The sequence below is a fragment of the Doryrhamphus excisus genome, linkage group LG3, assembly GCF_037039965.1.
Source record: "Doryrhamphus excisus strain RoL-2023G ecotype Guam linkage group LG3, RoL_Dexc_Guam_v1.1, whole genome shotgun sequence".
NCBI classification, from domain to species: domain Eukaryota; kingdom Metazoa; phylum Chordata; class Actinopteri; order Syngnathiformes; family Syngnathidae; genus Doryrhamphus; species Doryrhamphus excisus.
Genome location: NC_136359.1, coordinates 5140537 through 5156629, shown reverse-complemented (window position 1 = coordinate 5156629; position 16093 = coordinate 5140537). Strand labels below are relative to the sequence as shown.

The following is a 16093-nucleotide window of genomic DNA, read 5'->3' as shown; positions in this document are numbered from 1 at the left end:
TCATTGAAGGTGCGCCTTATAATGCGATGCACATTATATATGGAAAAAAGTTTTAAAATATGTAATTCATTGAAGGTGCGCCTTATAGTGCATAAAAAGTTTTAAAATATGTAATTCATTGAAGATGCGCCTTATAATGTGGTGCGCCTTATATATGGAAAAAAGTTTTAAAATATGTAATTTATTGAAGGTGCGCCTTATAACGTGGTGCGCCTTATATATGGAAAAAGTTTTAAAATCTGTAATTCATTGAAAGTGTGCCTTATAATGCGGTGCACCTTATATATGGAAAAAGTTTTAAAATCTATAATTAATTGAAGGTGCGCCTTATAATGCAGTGCGCCTTATATATGTAAAAAGTTTTAAAATATATAATTCATTGAAGGTGCACCTTATAATGCGGTGCGCCTTATAGTGCGGAAAAAATTTTAAAATATGTAATTCATTGAAGGTGCGCCTTATAATACTGTGCGCCTTATATATAGAAAAGGTTTTAAAATATGTAATTCATTGAAGGTGTCCATTATATGTGGAAAAAGTTTTAAAATATGTAATTCATTGAAGGTGCGCCTTATAATGCGATGCACATTATATATGGAAAAAAGTTTTAAAATATGTAATTCATTGAAGGTGCGCCTTATAGTGCATAAAAAGTTTTAAAATATGTAATTCATTGAAGATGCGCCTTATAATGTGGTGCGCCTTATATATGGAAAAAAGTTTTAAAATATGTAATTTATTGAAGGTGCGCCTTATAACGTGGTGCGCCTTATATATGGAAAAAGTTTTAAAATCTGTAATTCATTGAAAGTGTGCCTTATAATGCGGTGCACCTTATATATGGAAAAAGTTTTAAAATCTATAATTAATTGAAGGTGCGCCTTATAATGCAGTGCGCCTTATATATGTAAAAAGTTTTAAAATATATAATTCATTGAAGGTGCACCTTATAATGCGGTGCGCCTTATAGTGCGGAAAAAATTTTAAAATATGTAATTCATTGAAGGTGCGCCTTATAATACTGTGCGCCTTATATATAGAAAAGGTTTTAAAATATGTAATTCATTGAAGGTGTCCATTATATGTGGAAAAAGTTTTAAAATATGTAATTCATTGAAGGTGCGCCTTATAATGCGATGCACATTATATATGGAAAAAAGTTTTAAAATATGTAATTCATTGAAGGTGCGCCTTATAGTGCATAAAAAGTTTTAAAATATGTAATTCATTGAAAATGCGCCTTATAATGTGGTGCGCCTTATATATGGAAAAAAGTTTTAAAATATGTAATTTATTGAAGGTGCGCCTTATAACGTGGTGCGCCTTATATATGGAAAAAAGTTTTAAAATATGTAATTTATTGAAGGTGCGCCTTATAATGTGGTGCGCCTTATATATGGAAAAAGTTTTCAAATCTGTAATTCATTGAAAGTGTGCCTTATAATGCGGTGCACCTTATATATGGAAAAAGTTTTAAAATCTATAATTAATTGAAGGTGCGCCTCATAATGCAGTGCGCCTTATATATGTAAAAAGTTTTAAAATATATAATTCATTGAAGGTGCACCTTATAATGCGGTGCGCCTTATAGTGCGGAAAAAGTTTTAAAATATGTAATTCATTGAAGGTGCGCCTTATAATACTGTGCGCCTTATATATGGAAAAGGTTTTAAAATATGTAATTCATTGAAGGTGTCCATTATATGTGGAAAAAGTTTTAAAATATGTAATTCATTGAAGGTGCGCCTTATAATGCGATGCACATTATATATGGAAAAAAGTTTTAAAATATGTAATTCATTGAAGGTGCGCCTTATAGTGCATAAAAAGTTTTAAAATATGTAATTCATTGAAGATGCGCCTTATAATGTGGTGCGCCTTATATATGGAAAAAGTTTTAAAATCTGTAATTCATTGAAAGTATGCCTTATAATGCGGTGCACCTTATATATGGAAAAAGTTTTAAAATCTATAATTAATTGAAGGTGCGCCTTATAATGCAGTGCGCCTTATATATGGAAAAAGGTTTAAAATATGTAATTCATTGAAAGTGCGCCTTGTAACGCGGTGCGCCTTATATATGTAAAAAGTTTTAAAATATGTAATTCATTGAGGGTGCGCCTTATATATGTAAAAAGTTTTAAAATATGTAATTCATTGAGGGTGCGCCTTATATATGTAAAAAGTTTTAAAATATGTAATTCATTGAAGGTGCGCCTTATATATGTAAAAAGTTTTAAAATATGTAATTCATTGAAGGTGCGCCTTATATATGTAAAAAGTTTTAAAATATGTAATTCATTGAATGTGTGCCTTATATATGTAAAAAGTTTTAAAATATATTATTCATTGAAGGTACGCCTTATAACGTGGTGCGCCTTATATATGTAAAAAGTTTTAAAATATGTAATTTATTGAAGGTGCGCCTTATAGTGTGTAAAAAGTTTTAAAATATGTAATTCATTGAAGGTGCGCCTTATAATGTGGTGCGCCTTATATATGGAAAAAGTTTTAAAATATATAATTCATTGAAGGTGCGCCTTATAATGCGGTGCGCCTTATATATGGAAAAAGTGACCACTCTTCACACTGCATTACCAAAGTGCACCAAATGTGTCACATCCCCATTACCAAATTCTGGGGCATCCAAAAAAAGTGTCGTCTTACCCTTTCCTGCAGTAATACTATTAAAAGTAATATTTTCTAGCAATTCCTGTGTGTACTGCATCCAGGCCCCGGGTCCTACGACGTCTTCGCCTACGGTTTGGCCCAGGAGAGTTTTAAAAGGGCCTTTTTAGAGAGAGCCAAGAAGGGAGGCTTTGGCTCCACGGCTAAACGCTGCAGCATCTTCTTCAATAAGGAATCGATCCTGGGACCGAGTCCAGGAGAGTACGAGGTACTGAGGGATGATCAGTGGCTGGTTTTATCGCTTTATCTTTCTTTCTGTCCTCGCTCAGTCCCTGCAGAAAACAAGCTCAGGTCACCGTACTTTTCCCTGAATGTTGTCTCAGGTAGAAAAGCGTCCGGAGGAGCTCTACAAAAAGCAGCACACGTCCGCATTCCGATCAACCACACCGCGCCTTGCATCCTCACTTTTGCCCAAAGTAAGTTTCTTCCTGTTTTTGTCTTTTTTTTTGGGGGGGGGGGGGGGGGGGTTGGACTCCCAAAGTTAAAGCTCCTGAAATCCTACTTAACAAAAAAGTCTTTAGAAGAAGGAAGCCCCGTGTTGCATGCCAATTTTTTGCACTAAGAAGTGGGACATCACAGCAGTAGCATCTGACCCACTAATATACCAAGGATCCTGCTTTTTTTTTTTTTCCCACTTCCTTTGACTGCTTCCTGACTTTTCCACTACTCACTTTTTACTTAATTTTTTGGCTTTTCCTTCCATTGCCCTCATTGCTTTTTCTTCCAAGAACATCCTTGTCTTTGTTCTCCTCCTCAAACTGAATTTGAAAGCGATAAGTTTCACTCTTTGATCAGTCATTTTTTTTTGTTTTTTTTTTAATGACTAGAGAATCTCAGATGACCATCATGTAACCCGCAGTACATCTCACGCCTTCTAATTATGAATAACTCGTACCTCAAATGCTCCATATAAAACCCCGATGTGCCAGTGTGTGGTCTACCCCAAGCCAATAACCACTGACAGGTCTAGGCAATGCTGGAGCCTATCCCAGCTGTCTTCGGGCGAGAGGCGGGGTACACCCTGGACTGGTGGCCAGCCAATCACAGGGCACATATAGACAAACAACCATTCACACTCACATTCATACGTATGGACAATTTTGGAGTCGCTAATTAACCTAGCATGTTTTTGGAATGTGGGAGGAAACCGGAGTAAACCCACGCAGAATGCTAGCAATGCTAACGTTAGCATGCAAACACATAGCATCACAGTGCTCACAGTGTTTGTATCTGTTGACTAGCTATAAAAATGTATAAAAATGCTACTATGCTACTGTTAGCATGCTAGCAATGCTGAAGTGCCAAAATTAGCATGCTAACAACAACCAAGATAGTGCTACGTCTTTAAATGTCTACTTATGAAAATGGCTAAAAAGGCTACTATGACAATGTTAACATGCTAGCAATGATAACATTAGCATGCCAACACCTAGGATAATAGTGGTAAGTGTACATTCATTTATTGCTGGAGCCCATCCCAGCTGTCTTCGGGCGAGATCTTAGCCAATCACAGGGCACATATAGACAAACAACCATTCACACTCACATTCATACCTATGGACAATTAGGAGTGGCCAATTAACCTAGCATGTTTTTGGAATGTGGGAGGAAACCGGAGTACCCGGAGGAAACCCACGCATGCACGGGGAGAACATGCAAACTCCACACAGAGATGGCCGAGGGTGGAATTGAACCCTGGTCTCCTAGCTGCAAGGTCTGCGTGCTAACCATTCGTCCGCCGTGCCGTTTTCCAAATTAAAAATTGACAATAAAAAAAAAAAATCATATTTAAAATGAAAAAATTTACAGAATAAATTAATTTAATACAATTGAATATTTCCGAAATTCCCTTTTCAAGTGTAAAAAAGAGGAACACAGGAAAAAATAAAATAAGAACAAATTACGCTTATAGTTGCTATAGCAATTTGTTGGCTAACTAACTAGCTCATCATAAGTCATTTTCTGGGTATGATGTAGCTGTAATCCTAAAAATCCTAAAAAAGATTATTAAAAAAAATGCATTATGGAAAGCAGGAAGTGAACCAGCCTATCACATATAGACAAACAACCATTCACACTCACATTCATACCTATGGACAATTTGGAGTCACCAATTATTTTTAGATGCACGGGGAGAACATGCAAACTCCACACAGAGATGGCCGAGGGTGGAATTGAACTTGGGTTTCCTAGCTGTGAGGCCTGTGTGCTAACCGCTTTGTCCGCCTGCACGGCCAACACATCAAGAATGAACCGGTTCTTGTTAGCTGTCATCATTATTATTATACTTTTAGTTTCAGTCTAATAGCTTTCACGACACCCGCACTCACATAGCACAGTGATAGCAAGAGGAGAAAACAGTAAACAGACACACTAACAGCATAGTTTGAATGAGTTTGAGGCAGTTTCTCATACACAGGCTTAAGTCTCACTTTCTAGAGGGGCGCAGCAACTGCTATATAGACACTGTGTACTTTCATTCTGCGCTCTTTGTCTGTCTTGCTCGTTACAATTACTGTATATTATGGTTCTACTTTTAGGATCAGCTTTTCTCACACACAAGCTTAACTTTCACTTTCTGGAGGGGCACAGGTATTTATATTTTTGGCTTGGGCTTTTTGTTGAGCATCCTCGTTGTTAAAAGTGTCCAGTGCTTACAAGCATTTTACGGTACGTTATGGTTCTACTTTTAGGCTCAGCATCCCATAGGAATGCTTTTGTGACAGCGCCACTCACATAGCACAACTAGAGTTGTACGACACTCACAGATAACTCATGGAAAAGTAATCATAGGAGAAGATAGTATTACTAACAGACATGCTGTCAGTATAGTTAGAACCAGTTTGAGGTAGTCTCTCACACACAAGCTTAACTTTCACTTTCTGGAGAGGCACAGATTTTTTATATTTTTGGTTTGGGCTTTTTGTTGAGCATCCTCGTTGTTAAAAGTGTCCAGCGCTTACAAGCATTTACGGTATGTTATGGTTCTACTTTTAGGCTCAGCGTCCCATAGGCATGGTTTCGTGACAGCGCCACTTACATAGCACAACTAGAGTTGTACAACACTCACAGATAACTCATGGAGAAGTAATCATAGGAGAAGATAGTATTACTAACAGACATGCTGTAAGTATAGTTAGAACCAGTTTGAGGCAGTCTCTCACACACAAGCTTAACTTTCACTTTCTGGAGGGGCACATATTTTTTTTTATATTTTTGTTTTGGGCTTTTTGTTAATCATCCTTGTTGTTAAAAGTGTCGAGCGCTACAAGCATTTACGGTATGTTATGGTTCTACTTTTAGGCTCAGCGTCCCATAGGCATGGTTTCGTGACAGCGCCACTTACATAGCACAACTAGAGTTGTACGACACTCACCGATAACTCATGGAAAAGTAATCATAGGAGAAGATAGTATTACTAACAGACATGCTGTCAGTAGAGTTAGAACCAGTTTGAGGCAATATCTCACACACAAGCTTAACTTTCACTTTCTGGAGGGGCACATATTTTTTTTATATTTTTGTTTTTGTGTTTGTCCTGAGATTCGACCGCATTAAGTCTGAGGATATCATCCTTAATGAGCACTTAATGAAAATATCTTAGCTGTAGTAGTTAGCCACATGCTGCCGCAGCCCAAGCAGTCTCCGTGGCAACATCCCCACTTCCCCTGCAGGGATGAATATATAAAAAAAAGCGTCTAATCCGGTCACGAGACAGGAATAGGACATGAGAGATGGGAGGATGAAGGCGCCACGCCCGTCATTTCTCATTTGTTTCATGTAAGCTGAAAGGCTTCATGTGGAGGACATTTGAGTTTGTTGGGAAGTGATGGCAATCAGAATATGAAAGGCGCACTGTGTCACTTTGACTGAAGGAAGCTGTCGGCTGGCAGCCATTGAACGCACCACGCACACCTGTTATCTCTCCTACTTTGATACCTTTCTTCTTTAAACCTCCTTTCTTCGCTTTGTTTAAGCAAATCCTGGTTCACTAAAGTCTTTTTCATTTGCATAATCATTTTTTTTTCAACTTTTGCTGTATTTTTATCATCCACAGTCTCCTCTTTAATCGCTTTCAGATTGACTGCATCACAGCTACAGTAGGCGAAATTGTGAGTGTTTTTTTTTTTTTTTGGCTTTTTAAAAATTTTCCAAAAATTTCAAGTTTCACCCTAAATAATCTTTGTAAATTGTCTAATATTTTGACTTTATTCTAATATTTCAACAAAACTTCATTTTGTTTTGTTTCTTTCTCATATTACCACCAAACAAAACATATTTCTTCTTTAATAATTCAATTCTTTCTGAGAAAAATGAGTTTCTTCTCTGAAAATTGCCAGTTTTTTCATGATAGAATACGACTTTTTTCTTGTCATATTTCTAGTCTATTCTTGTAAAACTACAGCTTTTTTTGTTACAATTCTGATGTTGTTTTTCATATATATTTTATAATATTATATAATATTATATAAATAAATAAAATATAATAAAATATAATAATATATAATATAATAAAATATATAATATTACATATTTATTTATTTATTCTTAAAAAAATATTCACATAATTATGACTTCATTCTAATAATATTTTGACTTTATTCCCATTTTATAACTTCTCCTCAATCACATTTTCCAAAAATGACTTTTTTTTTAAAATTAAAATGACATTATTTCTTCAGAATATTATCAGATTTTTTTCTTCTTTCTTGTTTTTTTCATTCAGCTGTTTTTTTCTGCTGTGTTTTTTTCAAATGTATTTTCGAAGAATTATGATTTTATTCCCATAGTATTTTGACTTAATTCTTGTAACATTATACATTTTTCTGCAACCTAATTTTCCAGAATTTCCAACTTTTTTTTCATAATGTCTAAAAACATTTTTCTTTATATTTAATATAGTTTTATAATATTTTTTAGTATATATTAGTATATTATAGAATATGTAAATGTCATGCTACTAAAATGACTTTTTACCCTTCTAATATTATTATATTATAATATTGTTGTTATTCTTGTAAAATTATAACTTTTTCTTGTTAAATTACAACTTTTTTCCAATTATTTTTTTTTATTTTTGCAAAATTACTGCATATTTTTCCCTTTTTTTTGATTTTCTTGTTAAATTATTTGTTTATCTTTTGATTTTTATTATGCGGCCCACTGCGGAAACGCTGTGGCTTCAGGGGACAAAAAACGTGTTTGCAAAGACGTCGCAGCGATGCGATTTTGCCAGATTTTATATACAGAAGTGGAAGAAGAGGTTTTATGTTGGCCACAGTTTGACCTGGGAACAGATAAATTAAGCTTCCATTGTATGTAATGGGGTAAAAAGTACATGTATGTACATTTCATCTTCTTTGCGCTTTTCTCCTCTTTACCTGTCGCCTTGATTCACTCCTCCTCATAATGCCCTTCCACACCCCGCACCCCCCACTGCTGCCGAGGTCGTGGGATACCTCGAGGCAGTGCCCGGAGACACCGAGTGAAGGATTTAATTTGGGCCGATGTTCTCCCCCAAGGCGATGGCATTGCTTCTCCCATCTATAGATTAGTGACACATTGCACCGTCCCTCCAAGCGACAGCACACGGCTTTGACGCTTGCCTCTTTTTTTTCTCACATTTTAACCACTTTTTCTTCATTTCTGTCCATTTGATTCTCTCGCGATGAGATGAATCGAGGTCCGCACGCACGCATTCAAACTGTGTCTACTTATGAGGAGAGTGATGGCTTCTCACTGGCAAAGACATTTGTTGCAGACTAAACATTCAATTTGATCCAAAAGATGGATATTCACTCAGAGGCATTTGATTTTACCTGTTCCAGGGTCAAACTGTCACCATCATAAAGACTTTCAGTATATGGAAATACGGTTGAATTGAAGCACTAAATGAAGCATTTATTATTCATTCATTTTCTACCACTTATCCTCACAAGGGGTGCGGGGGTGCTGGAGCCTATCCCAGCTGTCGTCGGGCGAGATCCCAGCCAATCACAGGGCACATATAGACAAACAACCATTCACACTCACATTCATACCTATGGACAATTTGGAGTGGCTAATTAACCTAGCATGTTTTTGGAATGTGGGAGGAAACCGGAGTACCCGGAGAAAACCCACGCATGCACGGGGAGAACATGCAAACTCCACACAGAGATGGCTGAGAGTGGGATTGAACCCTGGTCTCCTAGCTGTGAGGTCTGCGCGACCGCCATTCGACCGCCGTGCCGCCTTCATCCAATTATGTATTTCCAAATTAAAAATAAATGGCCAATTTTTTAAAAAATATTATTTAAAATGAAAAAAATTACAGAATAAATTAATTAAATACGATTTAATATTTCCGAAATTCCTGTTTCAAGTGTAAAAAAGAGTACCACAGGAAAAAATAAAATAAACAATTACACTTCTAGTTGCTATAGCAATTTGGTGGCTAACTAGCTAGCTCGTCCAAAAGTCATTTTCTGGGTATGAAGTAGCTGTAATCCTAAAAATCCTAAAAAAAGATTATTTAAAAAAAAACCAAATGGACAAATTTGTTTAAAAATCTTATTTAAAATGAAAAAAAATTACAGAATAAATTAATTTAATACGATTTAATATTTCCGAAATTCTTTTTTCAAGTGTAAAAAAAAGGGACACAGGAAAAATTAAAATAAGAAAACAATTACACTTCTAGTTGCTATAGCAATTTGGTGGCTAACTAGCTAGCTCGTCCAAAAGTCATTTTCTGGGTATGAAGTAGCTGTAATCCTAAAAATCCTAAAAAAGATTATTTAAAAAAAAAAACAAATGGACAAATTTGTTTAAAAATCTTATTTAAAATGAAAAAAAATTACAGAATAAATTAATTTAATACGATTTAATATTTCCGAAATTCTCTTTTCAAGTGTAAAAAAAAGGGACACAGGAAAAATTAAAATAAGAAAACAATTACACTTCTAGTTGCTATAGCAATTTGGTGGCTAACTAGCTAGCTCGTCCAAAAGTCATTTTCTGGGTATGAAGTAGCTGTAATCCTAAAAATCCTAAAAAAGATTATTTAAAAAAAAAAACAAATGGACAAATTTGTTTAAAAATCTTATTTAAAATGAAAAAAATTACAGAATAAATTAATTTAATACGATTGAATATTTCTGAAATTCCTTTTTCAAGTGTAAAAAAGAGGAACACAGGAAAAAATAAAATAAGAACCGCTTCTAGTTGCTATAGCAATTTGGTGGCTAGCTAGCTAAAAAAAGCTTAAAAAAAAGCTTAAAAAAACAAAAAACTATATTATGGAAAGCAGGAAGTGAACAAATGTAACAGTTACTGATTGTAAAAGTACCAGATGGAGGGGTAGGATTTAATAAGCTTTGCTTCTTCCTACTCCTTTTGGACATGTGGAACTGGGAACTGATTATGGGATGCACTCCATTACCATTACCATTAAAAATGTAGTTTGATTATCCAAGTTTCACCCAATCAATACTTTTTTTTACTGAAGAAAAACCACAAAAACAGGAAACCCTTCCAAGCAACACCGCTATGTCTACTGGTAAGCAACACAAAGAAGCTAATCTCCTAATCCCATCAACAGAAATGAACGTCCACGCGAGCACATTTTGTCTGTTGACGGCTGCATGCAAAAGCCATCATAACTAAAATAACAATAATAACAGCGTGTAAAGCACATTTCACTTTATCTGCTCTAATATCACGCATTACGCCGACAACAAACAACTCTTCCTCGCTGCAACTGGCGGGATGCAATCACACGGCCGATATTAAAACATGGATTTTATTATTGCACGCGCCACTGACACGGCCGCTTTCATAAAGCACCAGTGTGGTGGCGGAGCAATAATGAAAACAAACGCAAACGGGGAGACAGATCTCCATCTCGTGGAGAATAAGCACGGAAGGACATAGAGTCCACATAGCAGTCTACTATATTGGGTGATACCAGTGTAAAGGTGACTATAGGGGTGTTATTTCATGTCTACAGGGCTCTAATTCATCTATACCTTCCTTATTTAGAGTGTTTTTGTTTCCTGTTTAAAGCAGCTAGTGCTAGCTATCCAGACAGTTCAATAAATGTAAAAATATTAACGATTTTGGAGCTAGCATTATTATGAAGCCACGACCAGACCGGGAATCAATCATTATTTTAGAATCGCCTGGCCTGCACATACAATACACCGTTGCTATCAACGTTTACATTGTAAAATAAGAGAAAGTGAGGGAAATTCTTAACTTTACCGATTCAAGTAAAAAACACAAATATCGGCCCAATATATCGGTTTCCTCCCACATTCCAAAAACATGCTAGGTTAATTAGCGACTCCAAATTGTCCATAGGTATGAATGTGAGTGTGAATGGTTGTTTGTCTATATGTGCCCTGTGATTGGCTAGCCACCAGTCTCCCGACGACAGCTGGGATAGGCTCCAGTAATAAATGAATGTGCACTTACCACTATTATCCTAGGTGTTAGCATGCTAATGTTATCATTGCTAGCATGTTAATATTGTCATAGTAGCCTTTTTAGCCATTTTCATAAGTAGACATTTAAAGACGTAGCACTATCTTGCTTGTTGTTAGCATGCTAATTTTGGCACTTTGTCGTTGCTAGCATGCGAACAGTAGCATAGTAGCATTTTTATAAATTTTTATAGATAGTCAACAGATATAACCACTGTGAGCACTGTGATCATTGCTAGCATGCTAACATTGTCATAGTAGCCTTTTTAGCCATTTTTATAAGTAGACATTTAAAGACGTAGCACTATCATGCTTCTTGTTAGCATGCTAATTTTGGCACTTCGGCGTTGCTAGCATGCTAACAGTAGCATAGTAGCATTTTTATACATTTTTATAGCTAGTCAACAGATATAAACATTGTGAGCACTGTGATGCTATGTGTTTGCATGCTAACGTTAGCATTGCTAGCATTCTAAAATTAGCGATCTAAACATGTAGATAAAATACATACATAAATGTCGATAAAATACATCGGCGAACCCACACATGTATCGGTCGATAACGTTTCAAGTAAAGAACGCAAATATCGGCCCGATATATCAGTTTCCTCCCACATTCCAAAAACATGCTAGGTTAATTGGCGACTCCAAATTGTCCATAGGTATGAATGTGAGTGTGAATGGTTGTTTGTCTATATGTGCCCTGTGATTGGCTGGCCACCAGTCTCCCGACGACAGCTGGGATAGGCTCCAGCAATAAATGAATGTACACTTACCACTATTATCCTAGGTGTTGGCATGCTAATGTTATCATTGCTAGCATGTTAACATTGTCATAGTAGCCTTTTTAGCCATTTTCATAAGTAGACATTTAAAGACGTAGCACTATCTTGCTTGTTGTTAGCATGCTAATTTTGGCACTTTGCCGTTGCTAGCATGCTAACAGTAGCATAGTAGCATTTTTATAAATTTTTATAGATAGTCAACAGATATAACCACTGTGAGCACTGTGATCATTGCTAGCATGCTAACATTGTCATAGTAGCCTTTTTAGCCATTTTCATAAGTAGACATTTAAAGACGTAGCACTATCATGCTTGTTGTTAGCATGCTAATTTTGGCACTTCGGCGTTGCTAGCATGCTAACAGTAGCATAGTAGCATTTTTATACATTTTTATAGCTCGTCAACAGATATAAACACTGTGATGCTATGTGTTTGCATGCTAACGTTAGCATTGCTAGCATTCTAAAATTAGCGATCTAAACATGTAGATAAAATACATCGGCGAACCCACGCGCGTTTCGGCCGATACCGATTCAAGTAAAGAACGCAAATATCATCCCGATATATCGGTCGATCCTTAGTTATGACCATCATACCTTAAGCCAGATCAGGTTTTACCATTGCAAAGATTAAACTCGGTTTTCTCCGGGTACTCCGGTTTCCTCCCACATTCCAAAAACATGCTAGGTTAATTAGCGACTCCAAATTGTCCATAGGTATGAATGTGAGTGTGAATGGTTGTTTGTCTATATGTGCCCTGTGATTGGCTGGCCACCAGTCCAGGGTGTACCCCGCCTCTCGCTCAAAAGACAGCTGGGATAGGCTCCAGCACCCCCCGCGACCCTCGTGAGGAAAAGCAGTATAAAATGAATGAATGAGTTAAATAGTCACATGATCATTTGTCAGTACAAACAGGAAGTAATGAGCCCTTAATTGTGCATTGCTGTATATAATAGCTGGAATAACTCTGCAGGGGACAAGAAGTGTGACCTTGCTAACTATTCCTGTACAAGTCACCTTCCTAAAGGTCAATTAGACTGTAAGAGCAATTTTTCGGGTCCGCTGACAGGCACGCATCACTCACGAGGTACCTCATTAACGTCAGGGGACATGAGGAGGGATGGGAAAAAAGAAAACCACCATATTGCTCTCTGTGAAATACATTACACACTCTGTATGGAGAGTGTGTGTGTGTGTGTGTGTGTGTGTGTGTGTGTGTGACACAAAGACAGATGTCATAAAAAAATGGAACCAGGCTGATGACAAAGACAAAGTATGAAACGAAGAGTCGACGAGAAGGTGGCAGTCGCATGGAAGCCACAGAAGAACATACAGTACTCGTCTTGTCACTTATTGACGTTTTAATTTATGACGCGGCGGCGCTAATGGCGTGGAGCCTCTATTTACGGGCAGCGAGAGAGTCCGCTGATGAGGGAAAAAAGGACAAAAAACTGGGGGATGGATTTTACTGTCAGCTGTCAAAGCAAAGATGATGGCCGATGATGGCACCATGCCGCTGAGGATGGACGTGCTGTCAACGTGCACACTCCATACGTGGCCGTGCATCCACATTATAATTCATAATGTACGTTGCAGGCGTATGCGTTCCTCTACTAGTCACAATAAGTCACAGTAGACACGTAGGACAACACTCCCGTCCATACCTTCCTTAAATCCCAGATGTTTTTCAAAACACTGTCCGTGTATATTGTGTGCTATGGCTACAGAAAGATGGAACCTACCTGATTCTGTTCAAGCATAACTTTTACTTTGATATCTAAACTACGATACCAACATTCATTCATTTTCTACCACTTATCCTCATGAAGGTTGCAGTGGGTACTGGAGCCTATCCCAGCTGTCTTCGGGTGAGAGGCGGGGTACACCCTGGACTGGTGGCCAGCCAATCACAGGGCACATATAGACAAACAACCATTCACACTCACATTCATACCTATGGACAATTTGGAGTCGCCAAAATAAACAAATAAATAAATAAAATTTAAACTATATTAGGAAAGCAGGAAGTGAACAAATGTAACAGTTACTGATTGTAAAAGTACCAGATGGAGGGGTAGGATTTAATAAGCTTTGCTTCTTCCTACTCCTTTTGGACATGTGGAACTGGGATCTGATTATGGGATGCATTCAATTGTAATCTGATGCATGTTCTAATGAAATTAAACCATTACCATATTACCAATTAACCTAGCATGTTTTTGGCCTGCACACACATAGTCCAGAGCCTATCCCAGCTGTCTTCAGGCGAGAGGAAGAGGGTACACCCTGGACTGGTGGCCAGCCAATCACAGGGCACATATAGACAAACAACCATTCACACTCACATTCATACCTATGGACAATTTGGAGTCGCCAATTAACCTAGCATGTTTTTGGAATGTGGGAGGAAACCGGAGTACTCGATAAAAACCCACGCATGCACGGGGAGAACATGCAAACTCCACACAGAGATGGCCGAGGGTGGAATTGAACCCTGGTCTCCTAGCTGTGAGTTCTGCGCGCTAACCATTCGACCGCCGTGCCGCCTGCATCCAATTATGTATTTCCAAATTAAAAATAAATGGACAAAATGTTTTAAAAATATTATTTAAAATGACAAAATTTACAGAATAAATTAATTTAATAAAATTAAAAATAAAATAAAAAATCCTAAAAAAAGATTATTAAAAAAAAAACAAAAACCTTAAACTGTATTATGGAAAGCAGGAAGTGAACAAATGTAACAGTTACTGATTATAAAAGTACCAGATGGAGGGGTAGGATTTAATAAGCTTTGCTTCTTCCTACTCCTTTTGGACATGTGGAACTGTGAACTGATTATGGGATGCATTCAATTGTAATCTGATGCATGTTCAAATGAAATTAAACCATTACTATTACCATATTACCAATTAACTTAGCATGTTTTTGGCTTGCACACATCCATAGTCCAGAGCCTATCCCAGCAGCACATTCATACCTATGGACAATTTGGAGTCGCCAATTAACCTAGCATGTTTTTGGAATGTGGGAGGAAACCGGAGTACCCGGAGAAAACCCACGCATGCACGGGGACAACAAACTCCACACAGAGATGGCCGAGGGTGGAATTGAACCCTTGGTCTCCTAGCTGTGAGGTCTGCGCGCTAACCACTCGACCGCCGTGTCGCCTGGAAGAGTTATATGTTGGGCTATACGGATGGTGGCGAGGGAGAGTGGTGATGTAACCCACCAATGAAAAACAGTTCCCTCGGAAGGAACATTTAAATTGGTGCTAAAAACATAACTTAGCCCCCCAAAGAGGTCTAATAAGCGGCGGTCTTGATGGCGAGGATGGGCACAGGACAATGTCATGTGTTCCACATGGAAGATGAAAATGTCAAATCACTTTGCAATGGCATTGCCATGACAACCAGCTGTATAGCAAGTGTGTGTGTGTTGTGTTATAAAGGTGACTAATCATGCTAATGCATGGAGACCCCCAGGGGGGTTAATTTAGCCCACTATAGGTGTGTGATTGTGGACGTGCGGTCCCACTAATGATAAATAGCGCGGCGTAATAACACCACACTCTGAAGTTGTGTTCGTCAGCGAGGGGATCATGAGGCGTTTAGCCGCCCTGGCTTTGTGCAAGGTCTTCTATTTTTGAGTCGTGTGGCGCTTTGGGAAGCTGGAGCTGTTTTTCACTTGGCTTGTTTTATAACAGGCAGCCAGCAGGGAGGTAACAATAAGCAGCACTTCGCCGCCAGAAGATAGGCGGAGAGAGAAAGAGAGAGAGAGAGAGAGAGAGAGAAAGGAGATTTTCACCCACTCCTCTGCCTGCATTAACTTAGAGAGTAGCCACACATCATAAAACCTCAAAGTGCCATACAGACAACTTCTCCATCTGTGCTCCCTACATTCTTTCCAAAAACTTACTTTTTTAGACACTTTTGAACAAAGAAAAAAAAAAAAAACTCATGTGAACTTGTTTTTAGCACATCTACCAATTAAAAAGGCAACAAGACTTTCCAATTTTGCTATGAATGCGTGGGATGCATCGAGGAAAATCGGCCATCTGATTGTTTTTGTACGTTCCTATTATTGCCAGGGTTTAATTCTCATTGGCCTGCAGCACATCGTACAAATGAAACACAAATAAACCCTGCAGAAATAC

The 16093-nt window shown here is 37.6% G+C and overlaps 1 protein-coding gene across 1 annotated transcript in view; it reads left to right on the top strand.

Moving 5' to 3' along the window:
- LOC131128346 (sperm-tail PG-rich repeat-containing protein 2) overlaps positions 1-15790 on the top strand; it is a 47254-nt gene extending 31464 nt beyond the window's left edge. Inside the window, exons 9-11 of the mRNA XM_078789257.1 lie at positions 2733-2896; positions 3012-3104; positions 15644-15790. Coding sequence (XP_078645383.1) covers positions 2733-2896; positions 3012-3104; positions 15644-15790 — 404 coding nt within the window. The remainder of the gene's footprint in view (positions 1-2732; positions 2897-3011; positions 3105-15643) is intronic.
- The last annotated feature ends 303 nt before the right edge of the window (positions 15791-16093 follow it).